The 23,272-nt window shown below is 37.1% G+C and overlaps 1 protein-coding gene and 1 pseudogene across 1 annotated transcript; both read left to right on the top strand.

Annotated features, from left to right (window-relative positions):
* Positions 1-327: 327 nt before the first annotated feature.
* Positions 328-457, top strand: LOC125779802 (small nucleolar RNA U3; annotated as a pseudogene).
* Positions 458-2,699: 2,242 nt separating this feature from the next.
* On the top strand, positions 2,700-19,892 carry LOC125779257 (uncharacterized). Its single transcript, XM_049459897.1, has 4 exons — positions 2,700-3,386; positions 6,954-7,100; positions 11,386-11,459; positions 19,514-19,892. Exons 1-4 carry the CDS (start codon positions 2,958-2,960, stop codon positions 19,890-19,892), a joined length of 1,029 nt encoding a protein of 342 aa, XP_049315854.1. The 5' UTR covers positions 2,700-2,957.
* The last annotated feature ends 3,380 nt before the right edge of the window (positions 19,893-23,272 follow it).

The following is a 23,272-nucleotide window of genomic DNA, read 5'->3' as shown; positions in this document are numbered from 1 at the left end:
CCATTGGAATTTGAAGCCCCACCGGGGGAATTTGAAGCCCCACCGGGGCAAGCGAAGCGGTGACAATCGGCGATCGTTTGTTCGTTTCTTTCGGCACAGCTCGGCCGACACAACAACACAACACAATGTTGCCATGCTTATGCTGTTGTTGTTTTTGTAGAACAATGTTTCAATTTTTGGTTGGTGACATATTCACATGTGTGCGCATAAGTATGTTTGTATGCTTGTGCATTATTGAAGTTATAGTTCTTTTTCTTTCGTTTGCCTTTCTGCGAATTCTCAACTATTTTGTGTGACTTTTAATTGAAATACTCTGCGTTGGCCTTTCAGAATCACACAGAATCATTTCTGTGGTTTTTGAAATTGACCCACGAGGACGAGGTATATCGTTTTATCTGGGAGCGTGAGATTTAAGAAAATCGCTCGCTTACAAGGGATAAAACGACTTCTGAGTGGCGATTTTAATGAATAAATTCACAGAATCATTTCTGTGCTTTTGGAAATCAATACTTATTTCTTACTAATAGAAAATAAATTTATCACAGCAATATACATAAACATATACATAATATTGCTGTGATAAATTTAATTTCTATTAGTAAGCAAAAAATTAATAATAAATTTATTAAGACTTCTCAGGGCATCACAGCAATGTTATGTATATGTATATACATATTATGCATATGTATTGCTGTGATAAATTTATTGCGAAAGCAAATGTTCTACAAAGTATGTATATTTCTATACTTAAACAAAATTATTAGAACCATCGTATGTTTCTTGCATTCATAACCAAATCATACTTAAGTCAGCGCAACCTAATTGTCAATGGTGGTGTTGGTGGTAAGCGCTTGGAAGGTCAAGATGCTAACACAGGTCCCAGGTTCGAATCCCGACAGAATAAATTTTTAATTTTTTGCTTTTTACATCGTATACTATAAAAATAAATATTTTTCTTTATTTCAATTTCTATTAGTAAGAAAAATATTTATTTGTATAGTATACGATGTTAAAAGGCTTACATCTTCTATCCTATCCTGCGTATCTGCACATGCTCATATGAGTGTATGTATACGCATGTGCGCGCATTGACTTGCATGTTCATACATTCATATATACTTATATGTACATATATTTGCATACATTGCCGAACAAATAAATCACAAGCATACAAACATACATATGCGTACACATATGAATATGTCACCTACAAAAAAAATCTTCACAAGTCAATCCGGCAGCCAAATTGGCGAAGAACAAAAGAGAGATGATTACGCTGCATATTCTCTTCCGCAACGAAGAGACGGAACTACTTTCTGAGTCAAAATTCATTCATTTAGACTTTGCTTTATTCTTCATTTTATGTGCATAATAAATTTATAAAATGTGAATTTAAGTTTTCTAGTTTTCTTTCATACAAAATGATATGCATTTCTGAATATCACTAAGAAGTATAACTTCATCCGCGCGTAGGGACTCCACGCACCTTTTTTTATTTCTTATTTTTTAGTTGTGTAATCTTATATAGTACATAAAAATTAATTGGATTTTTTGTCTGTTCGCCATAGCTGACAAAACTGTTGCATGAAATGAAAACTGGCTTGAACCACTTTGAAGGCAATCCAATGAGGATGGTTTGTAAAAAAAAATTCAGAAAATGTCCATGTTTAACATCACTACCAGGCAAAAACCCTTTGTTGTATATAAAAATGAATGTTTGTTTTTTAGTAACGCTAAGGCTCAAGAACGGCTGAACCAATCTTGATGAAATTTGCAGAGGTTGTTCGTTGTGAATCGGGGAAGCTTAAAAAAAAAACTTATACGTTTCATGAGGAAAAGTCGTATAATTCCAAAAAGAAACTTTTTTCCATACAAAACTTTTTATTTTTTTTGTTTTGGTTTTCATTCATCCTATTCAAAAGCAAAATTGTTATTGAAAAATATTCATTGAAAACTTTATGTGTGTTTCACACAATGTGATCAATTACAGATTGAAATTTGTTACGGAGCCACGAAGAGGTCGCGCGTTCTTTTTGCCATCAACGTATAGCAGCCCAAAGGACATGAACGAGTATGTATGACATACGTGAGTTATGTGTACACTATCATCCCAACCAGACACCACACAACAAAATATTATAAATTGGACAAAATAAAAGATTAAAGAAAAACAAGTAAACATTACAAAAAATATAAGATAACAAGTAGAGATAAAGAACATAATGCAAATGTATACAAACATGTTTTGGTCCTTATGTTTGACTATAATGATAACCCAAACATTATCGGGTAAACCCCACAGTCATGTTTGTTTGCATTCAATAGAAAATAAGATTACATTTTACAAATATTGTATTCATAATGCAAATGCATACAAACATGTTTTGGTCCTTATGTTTGACTGTAATGATAACCCAAACATTATCGGGTAAACCCCACAGTCATGTTTGTTTGCACTCAATAGAAAATAAGATTACATTTTACAAATATTGTATTTCATAAGAAAATAAACAAAACAAAGAAATAGATTAAGAAAATTGTAATCACTTTAGTAGTTATATAAGCAGAACATAACTTGAAACATCAGAGAATAAAATATAATGTCATAGAAATAACATCATTGGCATTTTTATTCCTCCGCTCGAACAAACCTAAAACTGGCGCAGTCGGTAAAAACAAACTGCAAAGTTGAGCGATACTAAAAACTGAAGTTTTTAAGTTTCGTAAGCTTTAGCAACGGGAAGCAAATCTTAAGATTAGCTCCCATTTTAAAAAGATCTCTTATATATACAAATATATAAGTCGGTCGGCACAGATAGCCAAGTTTAAGAAATTTAAGTTTCTACACAAGTTATCTGGAACGTCGGAGAGCGACTCCGAGGACTACAATTTGTGAAGGCGAAGAATAGCTTCATTCCGCACATCCACATTACCAGGAAGAGTGGGATTAAAGATTAATGCCCCACACACAGAAGACGCAGAAAGAGCGAAGTGCACCATACAAAGCAACAACAACAAGTTCAGTTGTAATAAAAGAGGATACATCAGCAATGAATCCAGGCGAGCAGCAACCACTTCAGATGACAGGATCGCAAATTTTGAAGGAAGCTTCAAGAATCATGGACTTTGACGGCAGAGATTTATCATCATTCATCAGGGAAGTTGACATGATCCTTCCTTTATTCAACCCCAACCCATCAATGTTGGAATTTGTAACGCAGCGACACGTCAAAACAAAAATTAAAGGAGAAACAGCAAGTGTCATCCGGCCTTTGGGACCTACACCAACATGGCAGCAAATGAGAGAAGAACTCATAAAGAATTTTGGAGTAAAGGAGTCGTACCACACCCTTTACAATCAGGCGATTGTACTACGAAACTATAACGTAAGTCAATATTTCCAAAATTTAAAAGATATTTTAGATAAACTAAATTTAAAACATGAATTCGATAGGATAAAGCCTATAGAATTTTCCCCAATTAACAACGAAAGTTTAATTCTAAAAACATTTTTAAATGGGATACACCCCAACTTAAGCAGTGTAGTGATTAGTAGAAATATAAGCACCATTAGAGAGGCTTTTAGCGTTCTTCAAGAGACAGGTTTGCTAATACAATTTGATAAAAGACAAAACAATTATAAAAGAAATAATTATAGAAATTTTTCAAATAGAAATTCTTTGTCTCACAATTTTGGCAATTTCAATAATAACCAGTATATGCAAAATTCCAATAATTTTCAATTTGGACAAAATCAGCCGAGAGAATTTCGTAACAATTCTAACCAAAATGACAATTATCAACAATTTAGCTTTGGACAAAGTAGGCAAAATAATTCACAACAATCTAGAAGATATAATTCAGTCCAAAGGAGACAAAACCCCCCGAACCGATGGAAATAGATCACGTTCAAGAACAAGCAAATTTTCGGTTGCCAGCCCAAAGCAATCGTTACCGATAATAGAAGTGACCATAAAAAATTCCAAAATTAAATGTCTTATTGACACAGGGTCTACAACATCATTATTGAAATATAATGTGTTAAAAGATTATGAATGCATTGAGCTTGATAAACCAATACACTTTAGCACCATTAAGGAAAATTTTTCCCTAAATAAAGAGTTAGTCACCCCAACCCCAAACGAATTCAATGAAAAAAGTTATATACATTGGAAACTAACCAACATAAAAAATAAAAACTTTGATGCAATAATAGGACAAAATATTTTAAAACCTATTAAAGCAATAATTAACTTAGAAAAGGAGTATGTAGAAATAAACGGCAATAAAATTAAATTTATAAACTCATGCCCTTACAATTACGAAGATATTAATATACTTACAGAATGTAAAGAGAATTTGCTAGATATTTTATCAAATAGTGACATGAATGAAGAAGAAAAGCAAAAATTAGAATACATTCTAAAAGCAAATAGCGATTTATTTTTCCAAGAAGGTAAAAACCTTTCTCATACTCATGAAATTCAGCATGAAATAGTTACAAAAACAAGTAGACCAACTTATAATAAAATTTATAGATATCCCCAAATTCATGAAGAAGAAATTATTAGACAGATGAACGAGATGTTGCGCCAAGGTATAATTAAAGAAAGTAATTCCCCGTACAAGTCGCCTCTTTGGATTGTACCGAAAAAGCAAGACAATTCAATGAAGAAAAAATGGAGAATAGTTATTGACTACAGGAAGCTAAACGAAGTCACTATAGATGACAAATTTCCAATACCCCATATAGAAACAATACTCAGCAAACTTGGAAGAGCTCAGTATTTTACAACATTAGATCTTGCAAAAGGCTTTCATCAAGTATTAATAAAAGAAGAAGATAGACCAAAAACAGCTTTCTCTACACCCCAAGGACACTTTGAATTTATAAGAATGCCTTTCGGACTAAAGAATGCACCAGCAACTTTCCAACGTTTAATGAATTCAGTTCTTAGGGAATATATCAACAAGATATGTGTAGTTTATTTAGACGACATCTTAATTTTTAGTTCAAGTATTGAAGAACATACCCAAAATATCACCAAAATATTTTCAGCATTAAGAAAACATAATTTAAAGATTCAGGTAGATAAATGCAAATTTTTCGCGAAAACAACTGAATTTCTAGGTCACACTTTAACAACAGAAGGGATACAACCAAATTTAAGCAAAATCGAAAACATACAAAAACTAAAGTTGCCTACTACATCAAAGCAAATTAAATCATTCCTAGGTATAACAGGTTATTATAGAAAATTTGTAAGAGATTACGCTAAAGTAGCACATGGTTTAACAAAATATTTAAAAAAGGATATTAAAATAAACACTCGCGATCATTTCAACTGATGCAAGTGACTTTGCAATTGGCGCAGTATTAACCCAGGACAGTCATCCTATAAGCTATGCTAGTCGAACACTTAACAAACACGAAAGAAGTTATTCCACTACAGAAAAAGAACTACTAGCTATTGTCTGGGCAGTGACATATTATAGACCATACATTTATGGCAGAGCATTCGATCTCTTAACCGATCACCAACCACTTAAGTGGCTCCAAATAAAAAACAAGGGAAAAGACATTAACCCAAGATTGCAAAGATGGTTAATTAAACTAGGTGAATACAATATTAATATAAATTACGTGAAAGGAAAGGAAAATAACGTAGCCGATTTTCTAAGTAGAATAGATAGTAACACAGGCGAGATTCATTCATTGGAAGAAGACAACATAAGCACAAATGCTACAATCCACTCTCAAGAGGAGGAACTAAATGATCATTTTCCAATTTTACACACTATTGTAAATCGCTTCAATACACAAATCATTTTAACAAACAAGAAAATTATGGAATCTGAAGAACTAGGCAACACGAAGAAAATTTTTATTAGCGCAGAAGATATAAAAAATAATAATTTCATAGATCTTTGTCGTAAGCACATAAATAGTGGAAAAGTAGGTATTTTTTCTTATTTAACCGATAATCAGTACAATATAGTTCAGCAAAAGCTTATTCAAATATTTAATAGACATGTAAAGTTTTTTAGATGTGAATTCCATGCTAAAGATATGAAAAATGAAGAACAAGTTTATAAACAAATTGCTCAATATCATAAAAATGAAACAGGCCATGCAGGTATTAACGAAAATTATGAAAAATTGAAAAAACTAATATACTGGAAAAATTTGAAAGTTTTGATTCAAAAATATATAAATAATTGCGACGTTTGCAATAGAGCAAAATATGATAGAAAACCTTTAAAACCAAAATTTCAATTAACGAAAACACCATCAGATATAAATGAAATAGTTCACGCGGATATATACATAAATAAAAAATGTTACTTCCTTACTTTTATAGACAAATTTGCGAAATTTGCTATGGCATTTCAGCTAGAAGATAGAAACAGTATAACTATTATAGAAAAGCTTAGATTATTCTTTTCTATCAAAGGTAGACCCAGAATGTTAATATTAGATAATGAATTCAACTCAATTAACATAAAAGATTTTTTTAGGAAAGAAGAAATAGAAGTTCATTTTACAAAACCAAACAGTCATACTGGGAATTCAGATATCGAAAGATTTCATAATACTCTATCCGAAAGAATTAGAGTCCTAGAAATTGAAAAACCAAGCCTTTCGACAGCGGAAAAAGTATTTCAAAGCATAGAATGGTATAACAAATCTTATCATTCTACAATTAAAGCCACACCTCTTGAGGTTATAAATGGAAAAACTGATAAGAATTTGATTAAAGACACTATTCAGAAGACTAAAGAAAAATGCATAGGAAAACTAAATAGAAATAGAGAAGAGTCTAATAACACTCAAAAAGAAGGTTACGTAAAAAATTATAAAGCAGTTCGGCACAAATACGAACCAAGGTATAGAAAATTACCATTAGATAATATTCACCCGACAAATATTAAACGTCCAAACAAATTTTTAGGTCAAATACATCTTCAAAATAACATTGATGATAGCAATTGTAATAATTAGCAATGCAGCCAAACTGGAAGTACATGAAATACATACCGACAATGGATACGCAGAAATCATCACCAACACTAAACAGATTGTTACATCATCTGACCTCGTAATTCACATAATTGACCCTCGCGAAATTCTTTACATACTAAATAATATAACAAAAATCTCGCAAACATATTCACATTTACATTACTACACCCTATCTAATGAAATTGAAATCTTGAGAGGTAAAATCAAAACATTAATCCCAAGAAAAGAAGTTAGTAGAAAAAAGAGAGGGTTAATTAACGGTATAGGTTCTGTACATAAATTTCTATTTGGAACGATGGATGATGGAGATAGAATAGATATTGAAAATCACCTTAAGAAAGTAGATGAAAATTTACATAATTCAATTACAGCTCTCGACCACCAAATAAAAATTAATAATTTCTTTTCGAACACGTTTACAAAATTAAAACAAATTATTGAAGACGAAAGAAATAATTCTTTAGTGTATCAAGAGAGAACAGACAAAATATTGATTCTTCATGAACAAACAATAAAGATAAACATTCTCAAAGACGCAGTAAACCAGATTCAGGAAAACATTATTTCAGCAAAAAATGGTATTTTTCACCCAAGCATTTTAACAAATGAAGAAATTTATAATTATAACATAGACCTCAACAAACTTCAATATATAAAATTATGCGCCTTGGAATATAAAGAAAATTTGTTAATGTTCGTAGTCAAAATCCCAAAAGAATTTCAATCGGTACAATTAAAAACTATTATTCCTATACCAAACACAGCAGGTAAAGAAATAACAGCAGAAATCGAAAATGTTTTTGAATACAAAAATGTCACTTATAAATTCGAAGAAGCTAAAACACTCAATGAACTACAAATTTCTAAACATTGCATCTACTTATTAAATTGTGAACTTATCAAAAATAGCATTACAGAAATTTTACAAATTGATGAAGAAACTATTTTAATAAAAAATGCAAATGGCATAGAACTAAACCAGAACTGCGACAACAGAAAAATTAAGTTGAAAAACACTACATTGATTCATTATAATAACTGCACTATTAAGACCCTATACCAAACATTCTCAAATACTAAAATTTCATACAATCAGAGATTCTATTATCCAAACTATGATACTCACAATTTCACTAACAAAATTACAATTAACGACCTTGTATTTAAAAACGAAGAAAATTTAAAAGAAATTAATGAATTAAAATATCACAAAAATATCTCTCATATTGGAATATCAATTTTAAGTATTATTGTGATTATAATAATAATTTTAATATCTTGTAAAATTAAAAAAATGAAAAACAATACTATTCAAACTCAGGAGAGTTTTCCATTAAGGGAGGGAGGAGTTATGTGTACACTATCATCCCAACCAGACACCACACAACAAAATATTATAAATTGGACAAAATAAAAGATTAAAGAAAAACAAGTAAACATTACAAAAAATATAAGATAACAAGTAGAGATAAAGAACATAATGCAAATGTATACAAACATGTTTTGGTCCTTATGTTTGACTATAATGATAACCCAAACATTATCGGGTAAACCCCACAGTCATGTTTGTTTGCATTCAATAGAAAATAAGATTACATTTTACAAATATTGTATTCATAATGCAAATGCATACAAACATGTTTTGGTCCTTATGTTTGACTGTAATGATAACCCAAACATTATCGGGTAAACCCCACAGTCATGTTTGTTTGCACTCAATAGAAAATAAGATTACATTTTACAAATATTGTATTTCATAAGAAAATAAACAAAACAAAGAAATAGATTAAGAAAATTGTAATCACTTTAGTAGTTATATAAGCAGAACATAACTTGAAACATCAGAGAATAAAATATAATGTCATAGAAATAACATCATTGGCATTTTTATTCCTCCGCTCGAACAAACCTAAAACTCGTGTGAAATTATGGATCGCGATCAATCAGCAAGCGATCGTCACGATGTCACAGCACGACTTTTTAAACAACAGTTATGATATTTGAGGGATTTTATCTTGATGCAACGTATGGAATATATGGTGCTGTTATATCCTGGATGTACTCTGTTAAGTAGCAAATCACAGGTTTGTCGCACGCACATTTGGATCATTTCTACGGAGATTCCAGATCCAGAGATAGATCCACAATTATACGAAGTGAAAACCAATATGGTTCATGGACCTTGCGGACACCACAATCCCAAAATCCCATTGAAGTTCGAACACTTTTCGCGATGATCATTTCGACACATCAGTCTTCAAATCCGCGTTAATTATGGGATGCAGACAAAAATTACCTTGCAAAGACATTTTACGTCGTTATCGACAAGAATTGGAAATAGGCAAATTTCGGTTCCAGTGGTTTGATATCAGTTCCACATACCTTTTGTCAATTCACTTCAAAGAAATATGAACTCATCACGAATGTTTATACCAAATTATAGCAACTACGATTGCATGAGTGCGCGCCAGTTATATGTATGTGGCGTGTTCCCGAGTTGAAAAACCATCTTCTCTGGACATTTACGCTCCGCAATAGAAACCAAAAAATGTTGTTTATCAAACTGCGTTACATTGAAAAAAATTTAGAAAAATCGAAAATAAAACATTTTTAACACAACGTAAATTCAACTTTCTTTTCATTTCAAAACACATAATTTCACGCAGGACAACGTATGCGGGGTCAGCTAGTTATTTAATAATAATCTTATCAGTTTTACATGTTTTCATAAAAATTCTCAAAATAATGTTCAAATCAGTTGATATGATAACATGTAATACCATGTTCAGGCCGTCACTTAATCACAAGATTTAGGTTGTTGAGTAGTTTATCCCACTAATCTTATAAATTTAACAAGATTTCGCCAAACAAAAATGACACTTAAAAACCACTTCATTGAAGTGATTTGAAACCGATGCACTTTAAATCTCCCGGTGCGACTCTGATTTGCGCCATCTGTTGGTTACATTTATTTGATAGCAGCTGCCTCGGCAGCCTCACTCCACATTACCCTCTTATTTCTTTTTTTCAGATTTTGCCATTATGAACTTGTATTTTTATTTATATTAATTAGCAATTTTTTGGTTTCTTATCTTCATTTGCTTGTTTAGTTTTCTTGTTTTAAATTTTGATTGTTTGTAGTGTCAAAGTCAAAAACAGATTATGCCACAGCTTCGCTCCACAAGGAAAAATATGCATATAAACGAAAAAAGTCCAGCGCAATGTTATCTGTTGAACATATGTAACATATACGACCAACGAAAAAAAAATATAAATACATAATTTCACAAAAAAAATACAGGTAGGTATTGAATTATGAAGTAAAAAAAAAAATACACGTAGGTAATGAATTTTGAGGTAAACGTACATTATTAAATAAGACTTCCAGCGTCGGTGGACGTATTCAAAAGCGGTTCATCAAGCAGTAGGTTCCGCTGAGCTTGTGGAGGACAGCATTGTAAGTTTTAAGTGCATTGGAGTGGGTTCCATATGATATAAAGCCGATCTATGTGTAGGTCAGGCGGTGGCCCTTCTTCGTCGGGTAGCTGCGTTCGGCCATCGTCAAGCGATTCTGCAAAAAGAAGAAGACGGCAGTGATGGTTATGGAAGAAATGCGTGACGATTGTTTAAAGCCTAACGATGCAAAAGAAATGAAGGACGCTTTCTCATCGACATGCTTCGTCGCCAAAAATAGGTTTAAATAAAAATTAAGTTTTAGTTTTAAGATATACTTGTATAAATAGTATGTGCATATGAATACAAATATGAATAGAAATAAATGTGAACATGAATATAAAAATAAATATATAGAAATATCTTTTTTTCTGCACTGGAATTAAAAAAAATAAGAATTTTATGAATAAATTATGAAATATGTAAGAATGGATCGGTTGCTGGTCGAGATTTAACAATATTTCAAAGTTGAATAAAATAAGTCACCGAAATATGAAACGAACTCTTATTTCCTCTGCTCTTGGGTTACCATTACCACAAACGTTAGAGACGTATTCTAGCAACTGCCGAGTTTCGTTTCGATTGGTTGTGCTGCTATCCAGTTTTCATGAATTTCATCATTTTCCTCATTTAAAATGTGCAAAACGCAGCTCGTTTTGATGACAACTCTCGTGATGACCATGTGGCTATCCAAGCCTTTGCCAACCCATCTAAACCTTGCCTCTAAATGACTGAAAGTATTCTAAAACACTCTTCGCCATTTCGAGAGTACATAGTTTTTTTTTTTTTTTTTAATCCAATCGTTGGTTTACACAAAATCGGTACGGTTTCACCAAATTTAAACGCAGAGTCGCCCCACAAAACTGGCTATATTTGTCTACTCATGTCTTTAAATAATATATTTAAAGATGAACTCTCAAATATTAAAGAGTCATCACAACTGTCTGGATTACATTGCTGCATATAAAGTGACATCTACAAGGTGCGTCCAAAGTAAACAGGACTGAAAAAAATAAACAGAACAAATAGTTTTTTCGACAAAATCAATTTATTTTATTCAAAATAGTCTCCTTCTTCTTCAATACAGATTTTTTCACGACCCAAAAGCATGCCGAACAAGTGTTTTAGCTCGTTGGCCGGTATGGCCGCCACCGGTGCAAGCCTTTTGAATGGCCTCTACATCTGCATAACGCTTTTCTTTCATGGGCAAATGCATTTTTCCGAAAAGGAAGAAGTCACACGGTGTCATATCAGGTGAATACGGGGAGTAGTTATTGGTTGAAATATGATTTTTGGTCAAGTAATCGTTCTTCGAATGGAGTCCTTTGGATTCTGAACAATTTTTGGTCGTCAGTCAATTTGTGCGGAACAATTCGTGCACACACCTTTCGTACGCTCAAATGTTCTATCAAAATGCGATAAATGAATGTTTTGAAGATGTTCAATTCCATTTCCATGAATTTCAATGCTGATTTCGGCTGATTTTTAATGATTTCACGCACAGTTCCGATGTAATTTCCGGTGATCACGGATTTTGATTGGCCCACATGTTGATCGTCATTTATGTCCGCATAACCACTTTGAACCCGTTCAAACCACTCGTGCACTCTGCTACGGGATAGGCACTCATCGCCATAAACTTGTTTCATCAATTGAAATGTTTCGGTAAAAGTTATACCAATTTTAAAACCAAATTTAATGTTGACTCTTTGTTCGAAGCTCATTTTCGCACAGATAACACAAACATACTGACACTTAAAACGCAATAATTTCACTTCCAAACGATTGTCATTAAATCATGAACCACTGGACAAGCGATAAAAATAACAGAGTCTAACGCACCAGTCGACATATAGATGCCGCCACCAGAGGGCGCTAGATTAAAAAAATCTTGCATCTACTAAAGCCAAAGGACTGTGGAATACCAGCCTTTGTTTATTTAATTTAATTGCGCGGTTAAAAAGTTTCGCCACAGATGATAAAATTTGTCTCTTTGTTATGGCGGATAATGCGGATATTGTTTCTGTGGTATATGAAAACTGGTCAGATATCGCATTCCATTGGATGCCTAGTGTTTTTGTTGCACTTTCCTTTTTGAATATAAGGAAATTAGTATCTAACAAATGATCTTTAGGAATATTTTTAAAAATATTTGGGCTATAATCTTTTTTAAAGGAAACCCTGCGGTATTGAGGGCATTTCTTACCTGTGATGAGGTATCGTATGCTAGTGGAAGACTGTGGCTTCCAGACATGATATCGTCCACATACTATGCTTTTAACAATTCTGTTGCCAGAGGAAATTCTGACATCTTTGTCTTCTGCCAGTTCGTGGAGTGTACGAAGTATAAAGCACAGTTTACGCCAAAGGTTACTGTTTTAAATTTAAAGTCGCGTAGTGGACTATTGGCAGATTTTCGGAAAATAATTCGCTGAAAATCTTGATCATCTTTATGTACGACTATTTGTCGATACATTTTCTCTGCATCCCCATTGAATACGTATTTGTATATACGCCAATTCAATATGAGGAGCATTAGATCTGGTGGGAGTGAATGGAATATAATTTAGGGAATTCCCCGAGCTAGTGGAGACTTTTGTGATTTTTTTTGTCTGGTATATTGTTCTAAGACCTTATCATATTCTTGTTTGATTTCAACTTTTCTTAGCAGGGTTTTTTCCATGCTTAGAAACTGCTGTATTGCAGAGGTGCGGGAGTGACCTAAGGCGAGTGTGCCAGGTAATTGTTGTTTTCGTGGCACTGATCTTCTGGTGTTGCAATCGATATGGGAAGAAGTTTTTCTAACTCCCGAAATTTCCTTAATTGTGTATTAAGGTATTCATTGGACATTTCTTCAACTTGAGTTGTCAAAGTGTTAACTATTTCGGTAACTAGTCCACTTAGTATCCAACCGAATATGGTGTTTTGAGCTAGAAGGGTGTTTGAGATTTTTTCAACACCTTCTAGAATAATTTGCGGTATAAGGTCACTGCCTATTAGGATGTCTATTTGAGCTGGAGTGTTGCAGTTGGGAGTCAGGTGTGAAATCTTATCCCAGTGGTTGCTATTTATTCGATAGGTTGGAAGCATGTTTCTTAGTTGCGGAAAGACAATAGCATCTGCTTGAATGCGTTATCCGCTTGTAATTGGGCATATTTTGTTAGAGTTTTGTACTACTCCTCCACCAATTCCCGTAATTTCAAATTTTGTTTGCTTTGTTGGCAGTTTTAGTTTACTTTGTGCCTTAGACGCTGTAATCGATCTTTGTGATCCTTGGTCTATTTAGGATCTAAGTTTAAACTGTTCTCGTCTGTGCTCTAAAGAGACAACTGCTATTGGTAGTAATACCTTACTTTGATTCTCGCTGTGTAGCATTTGAGTTTTTAATGCCTTTGAGCAGCATGCTGTCTCTTGGCATATTTCGGGATTTTGTGTTTCGGGAGTTGCTGTTGCAACTAATCCCGTGGCTTTTCTTGAGAAAGCGCTACTTTAAGGTGTGTTGGGAGACATGTTGAATTTGCTTTCGCAATTAGGAAGATTATGCGCGTGGAACAAGCAGTTTTTACAGAGTCTTTCTGACCTGACAATGTTGTTCCTTTTTCTATTAAAATCAAAATCGCTTCTTACGTCTCGGCTACTCCACCAACAATAAGCCGAATTACATGTATCAGCTTATGCATAATACTAAGCAAAACGTTCGCCTAGGGGGCCCAGGATGTTTAAATGAGTTAAGCTGCCCACTCTACCCGGAAAAACTGGCACACACTAATGTGTTATATGTTTATATCCGATGGCACCATACTTATACATCACCACACAATCGAGCTCACTACACTTTTACATCAATCGACCCACTTAACAAAAAGGCTGGTCAAAAAGGATAGCGAACTTAATTCGTCACATACTCGTCGCATCAACAATTCGCAAAATACCTTTTTCTCATAAATACATAGATCCTGTGCACTACGGTCAAGTCGATATTAACGTAATACGACGAGCCTGCATGATAAAATCTTTGGGTACTCAATCAATTATAACATCGGCATCCGTAGTTTTTCTAATATTCGGTTTACTTCTGTAAAGGAATATACTGTACCGACATACGCAATTTACAATAAATGAAATAAAGTATAAATATACCAAATCGAGATACGGAAGATTTATTTTAATCAACAATATTGTACGTGTGTGATGTGTGCTTCCCATTACATTGGGTTCACTTTTAAACAAATTGTTTGGCTTTTTAAAGGGTGATTTTTTAAGAGCTTGATAACTTTTTTTTAAAAAAAAACGCATAAAATTTGCAAAATCTCATCGGTTCTTTATTTGAAACGTTAGATTGGTTCATGACATTTACTTTTTGAAGATAATTTCATTTAAATGTTGACCGCGGCTGCGTCTTAGGTGGTCCATTCGGAAAGTCCAATTTTGGGCAACTTTTTCGAGCATTTCGGCCGGAATAGCCCGAATTTCTTCGGAAATGTTGTCTTCCAAAGCTGGAATAGTTGCTGGCTTATTTCTGTAGACTTTAGACTTGACGTAGCCCCACAAAAAATAGTCTAAAGGCGTTAAATCGCATGATCTTGGTGGCCAACTTACGGGTCCATTTCTTGAGATGAATTGTTGTCCGAAGTTTTCCCTCAAAATGGCCATAGAATCGCGAGCTGTGTGGCATGTAGCGCCATCTTGTTGAAACCACATGTCAACCAAGTTCAGTTCTTCCATTTTTGGCAACAAAAAGTTTGTTAGCATCGAACGATAGCGATCGCCATTCACCGTAACGTTGCGTCCAACAGCATCTTTGAAAAAATACGGTCCAATGATTCCACCAGCGTACAAACCACACCAAACAGTGCATTTTTCGGGATGCATGGGCAGTTCTTGAACGGCTTCTGGTTGCTCTTCACCCCAAATGCGGCAATTTTGCTTATTTACGTAGCCATTCAACCAGAAATGAGCCTCATCGCTGAACAAAACACGCGCGCGAAACACATTTCGAACCGAACACTGATTTTGGTAATAAAATTCAATGATTTGCAAGCGTTGCTCGTTAGTAAGTCTATTCATGATGAAATGTCAAAGCATACTGAGCATCTTTCTCTTTGACACCATGTCTGAAATCCCACGTAATCTGTCAAATACTAATGCATGAAAATCCTAACCTCAAAAAAATCACCCGTTATTTCTAACGCCGATTCAGAATTGTCCTGAATCGGCGACGAAACAAAACGAGTGCAGTATTTTATTAGACAGTCACTCTCAGAAATGAATTTAGAGTATGATATGTCTTTCCCCTTCTTTTGTTTTGTAGCACCTTGCTTAGAGCGTGTAGCTTCTGCAGGTGTACTTTTTTCGACTGAAATCATTTTTGGAAAATTTAAAAGTTGTGTTGATTTAGATTCTTTTGAATCTTTATTCATTTAGAAGATGTGAGATAAAAATAATTTTCAGAGTAAACTATTCGATGAATAAAAAACCGCAAACTCTTTTTAGTAAACAGGAGTGTTTTTTCCGATAAAATTATACAAAGGACGTTGTTATCGCTTCGATTACTCGCGGTTACTTAGTTAGTTACGTTTTATTTAATGTCCCGAAATATTTGTGTAGTGTCAATTGCTTTTCGGGACTCATTCGTATGCCCTTGTAGGTATGAGCGCTCGTAATGAGGTCAATACTCTTTATTTATATGAATATACATATCGCTCATTTGCTGCAAGACCGGCATAAGTCAAAAAAATCGATTTTCCAGAAAACGCCTTTAAAGTTTTCCACTGACTACAACCTTACACGGTGACTCCAACCTTACACCTCTTCTCAAGCGGAGCATATAAGAGGTATTCATATGAATTTTTCACTCAACATGAAGTATGATATAACGAACAATTCTGCAGCATTAACTCAAAAATCACGTTTTTTGATTTATGCCGGTCTTGCAGCAAATGAGCGATATGTATGTGTGCACGATAAGTATGTGCTTCGTGTGCTGCCTGCATATAGCTGCCATACAAACTGAATGATCGGAATAAAGTTCTTGCAGGGAAAACTTTTACATTTGACAAGACATGTTCACGAAATTTGGTACAGGTTATTTCCTAAGGCTACAATGTAATCTCCGAAGAAATTGTTCAGATCGGTTAACTATAGCATATAGCTGCCCTACAAACTGAATGATCGGAATCAAATGCTTGCATGGAAAACTTCCTCATTTGACGATATATCTTCACGAAATTTGGTATGAGTTATTGTTTATAAAAATAATGTAATATCAGAGAAAATGTTCAGATTGGCTCACTATAGCATATAGCTGCCATACAAACCGAACGATCGGAATCAAGGGCTTGTATGGAAAACTTTCGCATTTGACCTGGTATCTTCACGAAATTTGGCATGGATTACTGCTTAAGGTAACAATATAATATCCAAAAAAATTGTTCAGAACGGATTACTATAGCATATAGCTTCCATACAAACTGAACACATACTACTGTGCCAAAAAATAAGGGCATTTGAACTTAAACTGAATTTGAATTTAAACTGTGCACGTCGAAGGAATTGGAGAATTATTTTTTTTTTAGGTTGGTATTACTGTCAGTACTTTCATTGGGGGTGTTTTTTTACGTGGCGGGTCCCAAACCCAGCGCACAACCCTAAGTAGGGATGAGTCGACGTTACGAGTTTTCGAGAGAAAGGTTCTGCGAAAAATTTATGGTACTTTGCGCATTGGCCCCGGCGAATATCGCATTCGAAGGAACGATGAGCTGTACGAGATATACGACGACATTACCATAGTTCAGCGAATTAAAAACGGTACAGCGGCTACGCTGGCTAGGTCATGTTGTCCGGATGGACGAAAACACTCCAGCTCTGAAAGTATTCGACGCAGTACCCGCCGGGGGAAGCAAAGGGAGAGAAAGACCTCCACTTCGTTGGAAGGACCAAGTGGAGAAGGACCTGGCTGCGCTTGGAAGATTCAATTGGCGCCACGTATCGAAGAGAAGAAACGACTGGCGCGCTGTTGTTGACTCGGCTATAATCGCGTAAGCGGTGTCTACGCCTGTAAAAAATATTCATTATTGTTTGAGATAGGTGTCCATTTGTGAGCTGCTAAAAGTGAGTTTTTCGTTTTTTGCGATGCCGAAATTTGTTGAGCAAAGAATTTGCATTAAATTTTGTTTACGGAATCAATTTTCTGTTGCGGATACGTTGAGGATGGTGCAGAAAGCCTTTGGTGATGGGCTATATCTAAAAAAATGTTTACAAGTGGTATAGTCACTTCCAAGCCGGCCGTGAACGTTTTGAAGACGAAGAGCGTCCAGGGCGACCATCAACCTCAACCGACGAAGCTCACGTTCAACAAATCAAAGATTTGGTGTTGAAAAACCGTCGATTAACAATTAGAGACCTTGCTGATGAAGTTGGCATATCGAAAGGCTCAGGCAATACTATTTTGAAAGATGTTTTGGGCCTCAAGCGCGTCAAATCTCGACTGGTACCGAAAACATTGAATTTTTGGGAAAAAAAAGGCGTCGCGTTGAAGTGTGTGAGACGATGCTTTCCGACTACCACGGTGTCATGAAATGCATTATAACTGGCGATGAGGCTTGGATCTATGCTTACGACCCCGAAACAACCGATCAATCGAGCGAATATCGTGCCAAAAGAGAGCCGAGACCAAAAAAAATCGCGCCAAAGTCGCTCAAAAATCAAGGTCTTGTTGACTGTTTTCTTCGATTATCGTGGTGTTGTGTATTATGAATTCCTTCCAACTGGTCAAACAGTCAGCAAGAAATATTACTTGAACGTTATGCGTCGTTTGCGTAACGCTATCCGCTTAAAAAGGCCGGAATTGTGGAAAAAAAATTCTTGGTTTTTACACCACCATAATGCACCATCCCATACTGCCCTCGTAATTCGTGATCATTTCGCCAAAAACTCAACCCATTTCGTTCCACAACCACCGTATTCACCTGATCTGGCGCCGTGAGACTTCTGGCTATTCACCAAGCTCAAAAGGCCGCTCCGGGGAGAGCGTAACGCTACGCTTTTATACAATAGAAGAGATTCAAACCGCAGCGAAGACGGAACTGAAGACCATCCCGGAAAGTGACTACAACGAGTGTTTCGAAGATTGGAAAATCCGTTGGCATAAGTGCATTACATCGGGAGGGGATTACTTTGAAGGGAAGCAAATTGATTTGGAAGAATAAATACAGAATTTTCAAAATAAACTATTTTTTGGGCATAGAGTAGTTACAGAAATGCACTTATGAAAGGTATTTAGCTTCGGGGAACCGAAGTTAACGTTTGTAACGTGGCTTTCACCACCTTACAATAATTTACGTCAACACCACTTCACCCGACCTCAACGTAGAGCTTTCCACCATACCAGAATTATCCTAAACTTCACCTCACCGCACTGACCAAAGCTACGCACACAACTCACCCCACTACACTGACGAAAGCTGCGCTGTGCTGCTATATAAACAAGCATTTTCACATCCAGTGCGATCATTTTCTTCCAGCACTCCGGCGAGGATGGTCGCCGTCGGCAGCAACAGGCAGGGGTAAGTGTAACAATAGTAGAAATAGGTAGCATTGTATATAAAAGTAGAAGTAAACAGTATGGGGTAGACATCGCGCAGAAAAGGCATCATGCCAGTGCTCGCGGTGACTCTGCCCTAAACAGTAGGAGGGGGGGGGATTCGCAGGCCTCGCGCAGAAAAGGCATCACCGCTGGGTGATGCCAATGCTCGCGATGGCCCTGCCCGGTAGTTGAGGGAATTCGCAGGCCCCGCGCAGCAAAGGCATCACCGCTGGGTGATGCAAATGCTCGCGATGGCACTGCCGTAACCGCGTCTAGAATACGCGGCGTTGGTACCGCTGCCTGGAAACCGTTGGGCACCGTTAAGAGAACGCTAACGCGGCCATCAGGCGACTGGGCGATAAGCAACGCCAAGGGAGTTGCGAACCAGAGGTCAACGCGTCGAGTGAGTGCTCCTTCCCTTGTGCAATCAATTAACCACTTCTCCTCCGCAGGGAAGTCACCGTTGTGCAGATCACCGCAGTACGCATTGCCGCTGTACAAGTCACCGTGCAGATCACCGCAGTACACATTGCCGCTGTACAAGTCACCGTGCAGATCACCGCAGTACGCACTGCCGCTGTACAAGTCACCGTGCAGATCACCGCAGTACACATTGCCGCTGTACAAGTCACCGTGCAGCTCACCGCCGTACACATTGCCGCTGTACAAATCACCGTGCAGATCCCCTCAGTACGCATTGCCGCTGTACAAGTCTCCGTGCAGATCCCCGCAGTACACATTGCCGCTGTACAAGTCACCGTGCAGCTCACCGCCGTACACATTGCCGCTGTTCACGTCACCGTTGTGCATAAATCGCCGTTGCACCAATAATCGCCGTACACATTGCCGTTGTACAAGTCACCGTTGTGCATAAATCGCCGTTGTACAAATAACCGTCGTACACATTGCCGCCGCACAAGTCACCGCTGTGTAGATCACCGTCGCACCAATCATCGCCGTAAAACACACGCTGGTCTGGCTGTCCACTGAAAGGGGGGTGTGGACACTTCATCTATTGAATTATATCTTTTATTTGATGAGGGTTCGTGGGTTCCAAGGCTGACCCTGGAGCGGCTGAGCATACCTCAGCTATGGACGAAACCCCATACAAATGGCGCCCAAGCAGGGACCTGATTTTGTGAGGGACAGTGAAAAACATGAAACGGTCACCAACGCTCATGAATTAGGTTCGCCACACCCCCCACACAATCATAAGCATCGCAGTACTCCAGCGAAAAAGGCTCTAACGCTTGAGACGGACACGACCAGTTGGATTTACTGGCTGAAGAAGGACCGATTAATCACCGAGTGCAGACGACACCACATCGCTGTCGAAGGACGCACCGTAGCAGATCTCCGTAGCGAGCTGAGCGCCTGCATCCGTGCAAAGCGCCACAATAAATCCACGGAGGATCTGGTAAAGGCATTGGAAAAGGAAATGAAGGAGGAAGACAACGCCACCATACTCGTTCCAACCACCACGGTGAGAATCCCCAACATAGCGATAGCAACACGTGACATCACATCGGCTGCAAAATTGCCAGATTTGGAGGTTATGAACTCCGTGCGGCGATGGAACATACGCTACAGCGGTCGCGAAAATTTACACGACTTCTTAGAGCGATGCGAGGAACTCGCCGAATGCTACTCGATAGCATATAACCAGCTTCTTCCTACTATGCCGGAAATTTTGCAGGACAAAGCGCTGCAATGGTTTCGTGTAAAACACAACTCCATCAACACGTGGGACGACTTTCGTTACGAGGCTGAGCGGTTCTTTTTACCGAAACGTCACCTCGCACATCTGGAGGAAACCATCCATCAGTGCAAGCAATTTCCCAGAGAGAAGGCAAAGGACTATGTGCTGGCTATCCAAACGCTTATCCGCCAGCACCCGAAACTTCCCGATGAAGATCACACCGAGCGTATCTATGACGGTCTAAGGGTGGAGTATCTCTTGTATGTCCGTCGGAGCGATTTCAACAGCGTGGACGAACTACTCGAATTAACGGAAGAATTCGAATTGCTGAAAGGCGAGGAGACCAGGCAAGCGAGAAACACCAATCACTGTTTGACGGCGGTAAGTAATAAGTATTGCAGCGAGAACGTTTGTTGGCGATGTAAGCAGCCGGGACACCGAAGACGCCAATGTCGCAACCAGCAGCGAATATTCTGCTCCCGCTGTGGACGCGACGGAATCATGTCGCGAGACTGCAATTGTCCTACACGTGCGATAGTGCGAGCTACTCCGTCCAGATCCAGTACAACAGCACTCAAAGCATCGTTTCCGTACTCAGAAGGGAAACAAGGTGGCCCTTATTATGTGCCCATTACTGTCGCGGGCATGCAGATCGAAGCCCTGTTGGACACCGGAGCCACGCTCACATACATCGGTAAGGAACTTCAGCGTCATCTAGACAAACACGGAATTAAAGCCAAACGCCAGACCCGTCGCATTCAGCTAGCTAACCAGACGTATATACCTAGCACGAAGATGTATCCTGTTACTATAGAGCTGGGTGACAAGTCTACGCACTTACTCGTATCAGCTCTACCGACGCTTTCGGAACATGTCATCTTAGGCATGGATTTCTTAAGGAGCGAGACCTGACTATCACCATCGATGGTCAACCCCTAACCGCCACAAGCCTGAGCACACAGGCACCTACCGATCACCTTGCTATGCTAACCGAAAGGCGACATCTTACGGAAAAGGAGAATCATCAATTGAACACACTCCTCACTGGAATTGCGGCAGTGTTCTCCACGATCACCGGCCCCAGCACAGCCGCCGAACATGTGATTCGACTTAAACACGATCGCCCATTTTTTTTTTTTTATTTTTTTTTGTTTTTTATTGAAACGTAATAAATGAGGGGTCTACATTTCATTGAAATTGCAACTAGTGATAAATTTAAACTAACAAGCAATATTTTTCGCAATGTATGAAGCAAAACAATAAAAGCTGTAATAACAAGCTTTTCTTTTTTAAACTAAATTTTATAACTAAATATAATGATATTTGTTATTTTTTTAGATTCGTAATAGATCATGAAACGTTGTTCTTTTCAGTCTGCGCCTGCTATTTCTAGCCTCTCCTAGTTGTCGGGCCTCACTGTTTATATGATTTTGTAACCTTTCTGCATGTTTCGATGCTGTTTCGCGAATGACTTCCCGAACCATTTTTAAATGAAGATCGCGGTGCAGATCCGAATTTCGTATGTACCACGGCGCATTTACCATTTTTCGCAGAACTTTGTTTTGGAATCTTTGAACCGCTTCGATGTATAACGGGGCAGCGCATCCCCATAGTTGAATTCCATATGTCCAGATAGGTTTCAAAGTTTGGTTGTAGACTAGGAGTTTATTTGATGTTGTTAAGGGTGATTTCTTGCCGATTAACCAGTTTATTTTGTGGTATTTTAGTTTTAATTCTGAAACTTTTTTTTGTATATGCTCCTTCCAATTCAACTTTGCATCCAACGTCATACCAAGATATTTCACCGAGGTGGAATACGGAATTACTTCATTTCCAATATGTAAGGGGATGTATGTAGCACTTTTGTTAGTGAAGTTTACATGGATAGACTTCAACTCGTTTAAAGTAATGTACCATTTCTGTGTCCATTCTACGATTTGATTTAGTGAAGATTGCATTCTTTGCGATGACTCAACTACATTTTTGCCGGTCGTAATGATGCAGGTATCATCTGCAAATGTGGCGATTGCGCAGTTTGGCGGCGTAGGCATGTCGCTAGTAAACAAAATATATAAGATTGGTCCCAGGACACTTCCTTGAGGTACTCCTGTTTTTATCGGCTGTAACGTAGTATTTGCTTGTCCCTGCTTGATTCTGAAGTAGCGGTTGCTCAGGTAAGAGTCAACTAGTTCGGTTAGATACTGAGGAAAGTGAAGTCTTAATTTATGAAGTAAGCCATGGTGCCATACTCTATCGAAAGCCTGCGATACGTCAAGAAAAACAGCTGTGCAATTGTGCTTTTTTTCCATCGCATCTTCAATTATGCTCGTTATTCGATGAACTTGATCGATTGTGGAATGTTGAGATCTAAATCCAAATTGATGAATGGGTATAAGTTCTTTTTCTTCAATTACGTTCTGAAGTCTTCTTATGATTACTGCTTCAAGTAGTTTGGATAAAATAGGCAACAGTGAAATTGGACGATATGACGAGGCTTCATGTGCGCTTTTGC

The sequence above is a fragment of the Bactrocera dorsalis genome, chromosome 6, assembly GCF_023373825.1.
Source record: "Bactrocera dorsalis isolate Fly_Bdor chromosome 6, ASM2337382v1, whole genome shotgun sequence".
Classification (NCBI taxonomy): domain Eukaryota; kingdom Metazoa; phylum Arthropoda; class Insecta; order Diptera; family Tephritidae; genus Bactrocera; species Bactrocera dorsalis.
This window is presented reverse-complemented; position numbering and strand designations above follow the sequence as displayed.

Bases quoted from the DNA above. Each gene is read 5' to 3' on its own strand.
- LOC125779257 (XM_049459897.1), top strand. From the start codon at position 2,958: ATGCCCCACACACAGAAGACGCAGAAAGAGCGAAGTGCACCATACAAA. The intron at 7,101-11,385 runs GTAATTCACATA...ATATATTTAAAG, and splicing joins TTGTTACATCATCTGACCTC to ATGAACTCTCAAATATTAAA. The intron at 11,460-19,513 runs GTGCGTCCAAAG...TCTCCTCCGCAG, and splicing joins TATAAAGTGACATCTACAAG to GGAAGTCACCGTTGTGCAGA.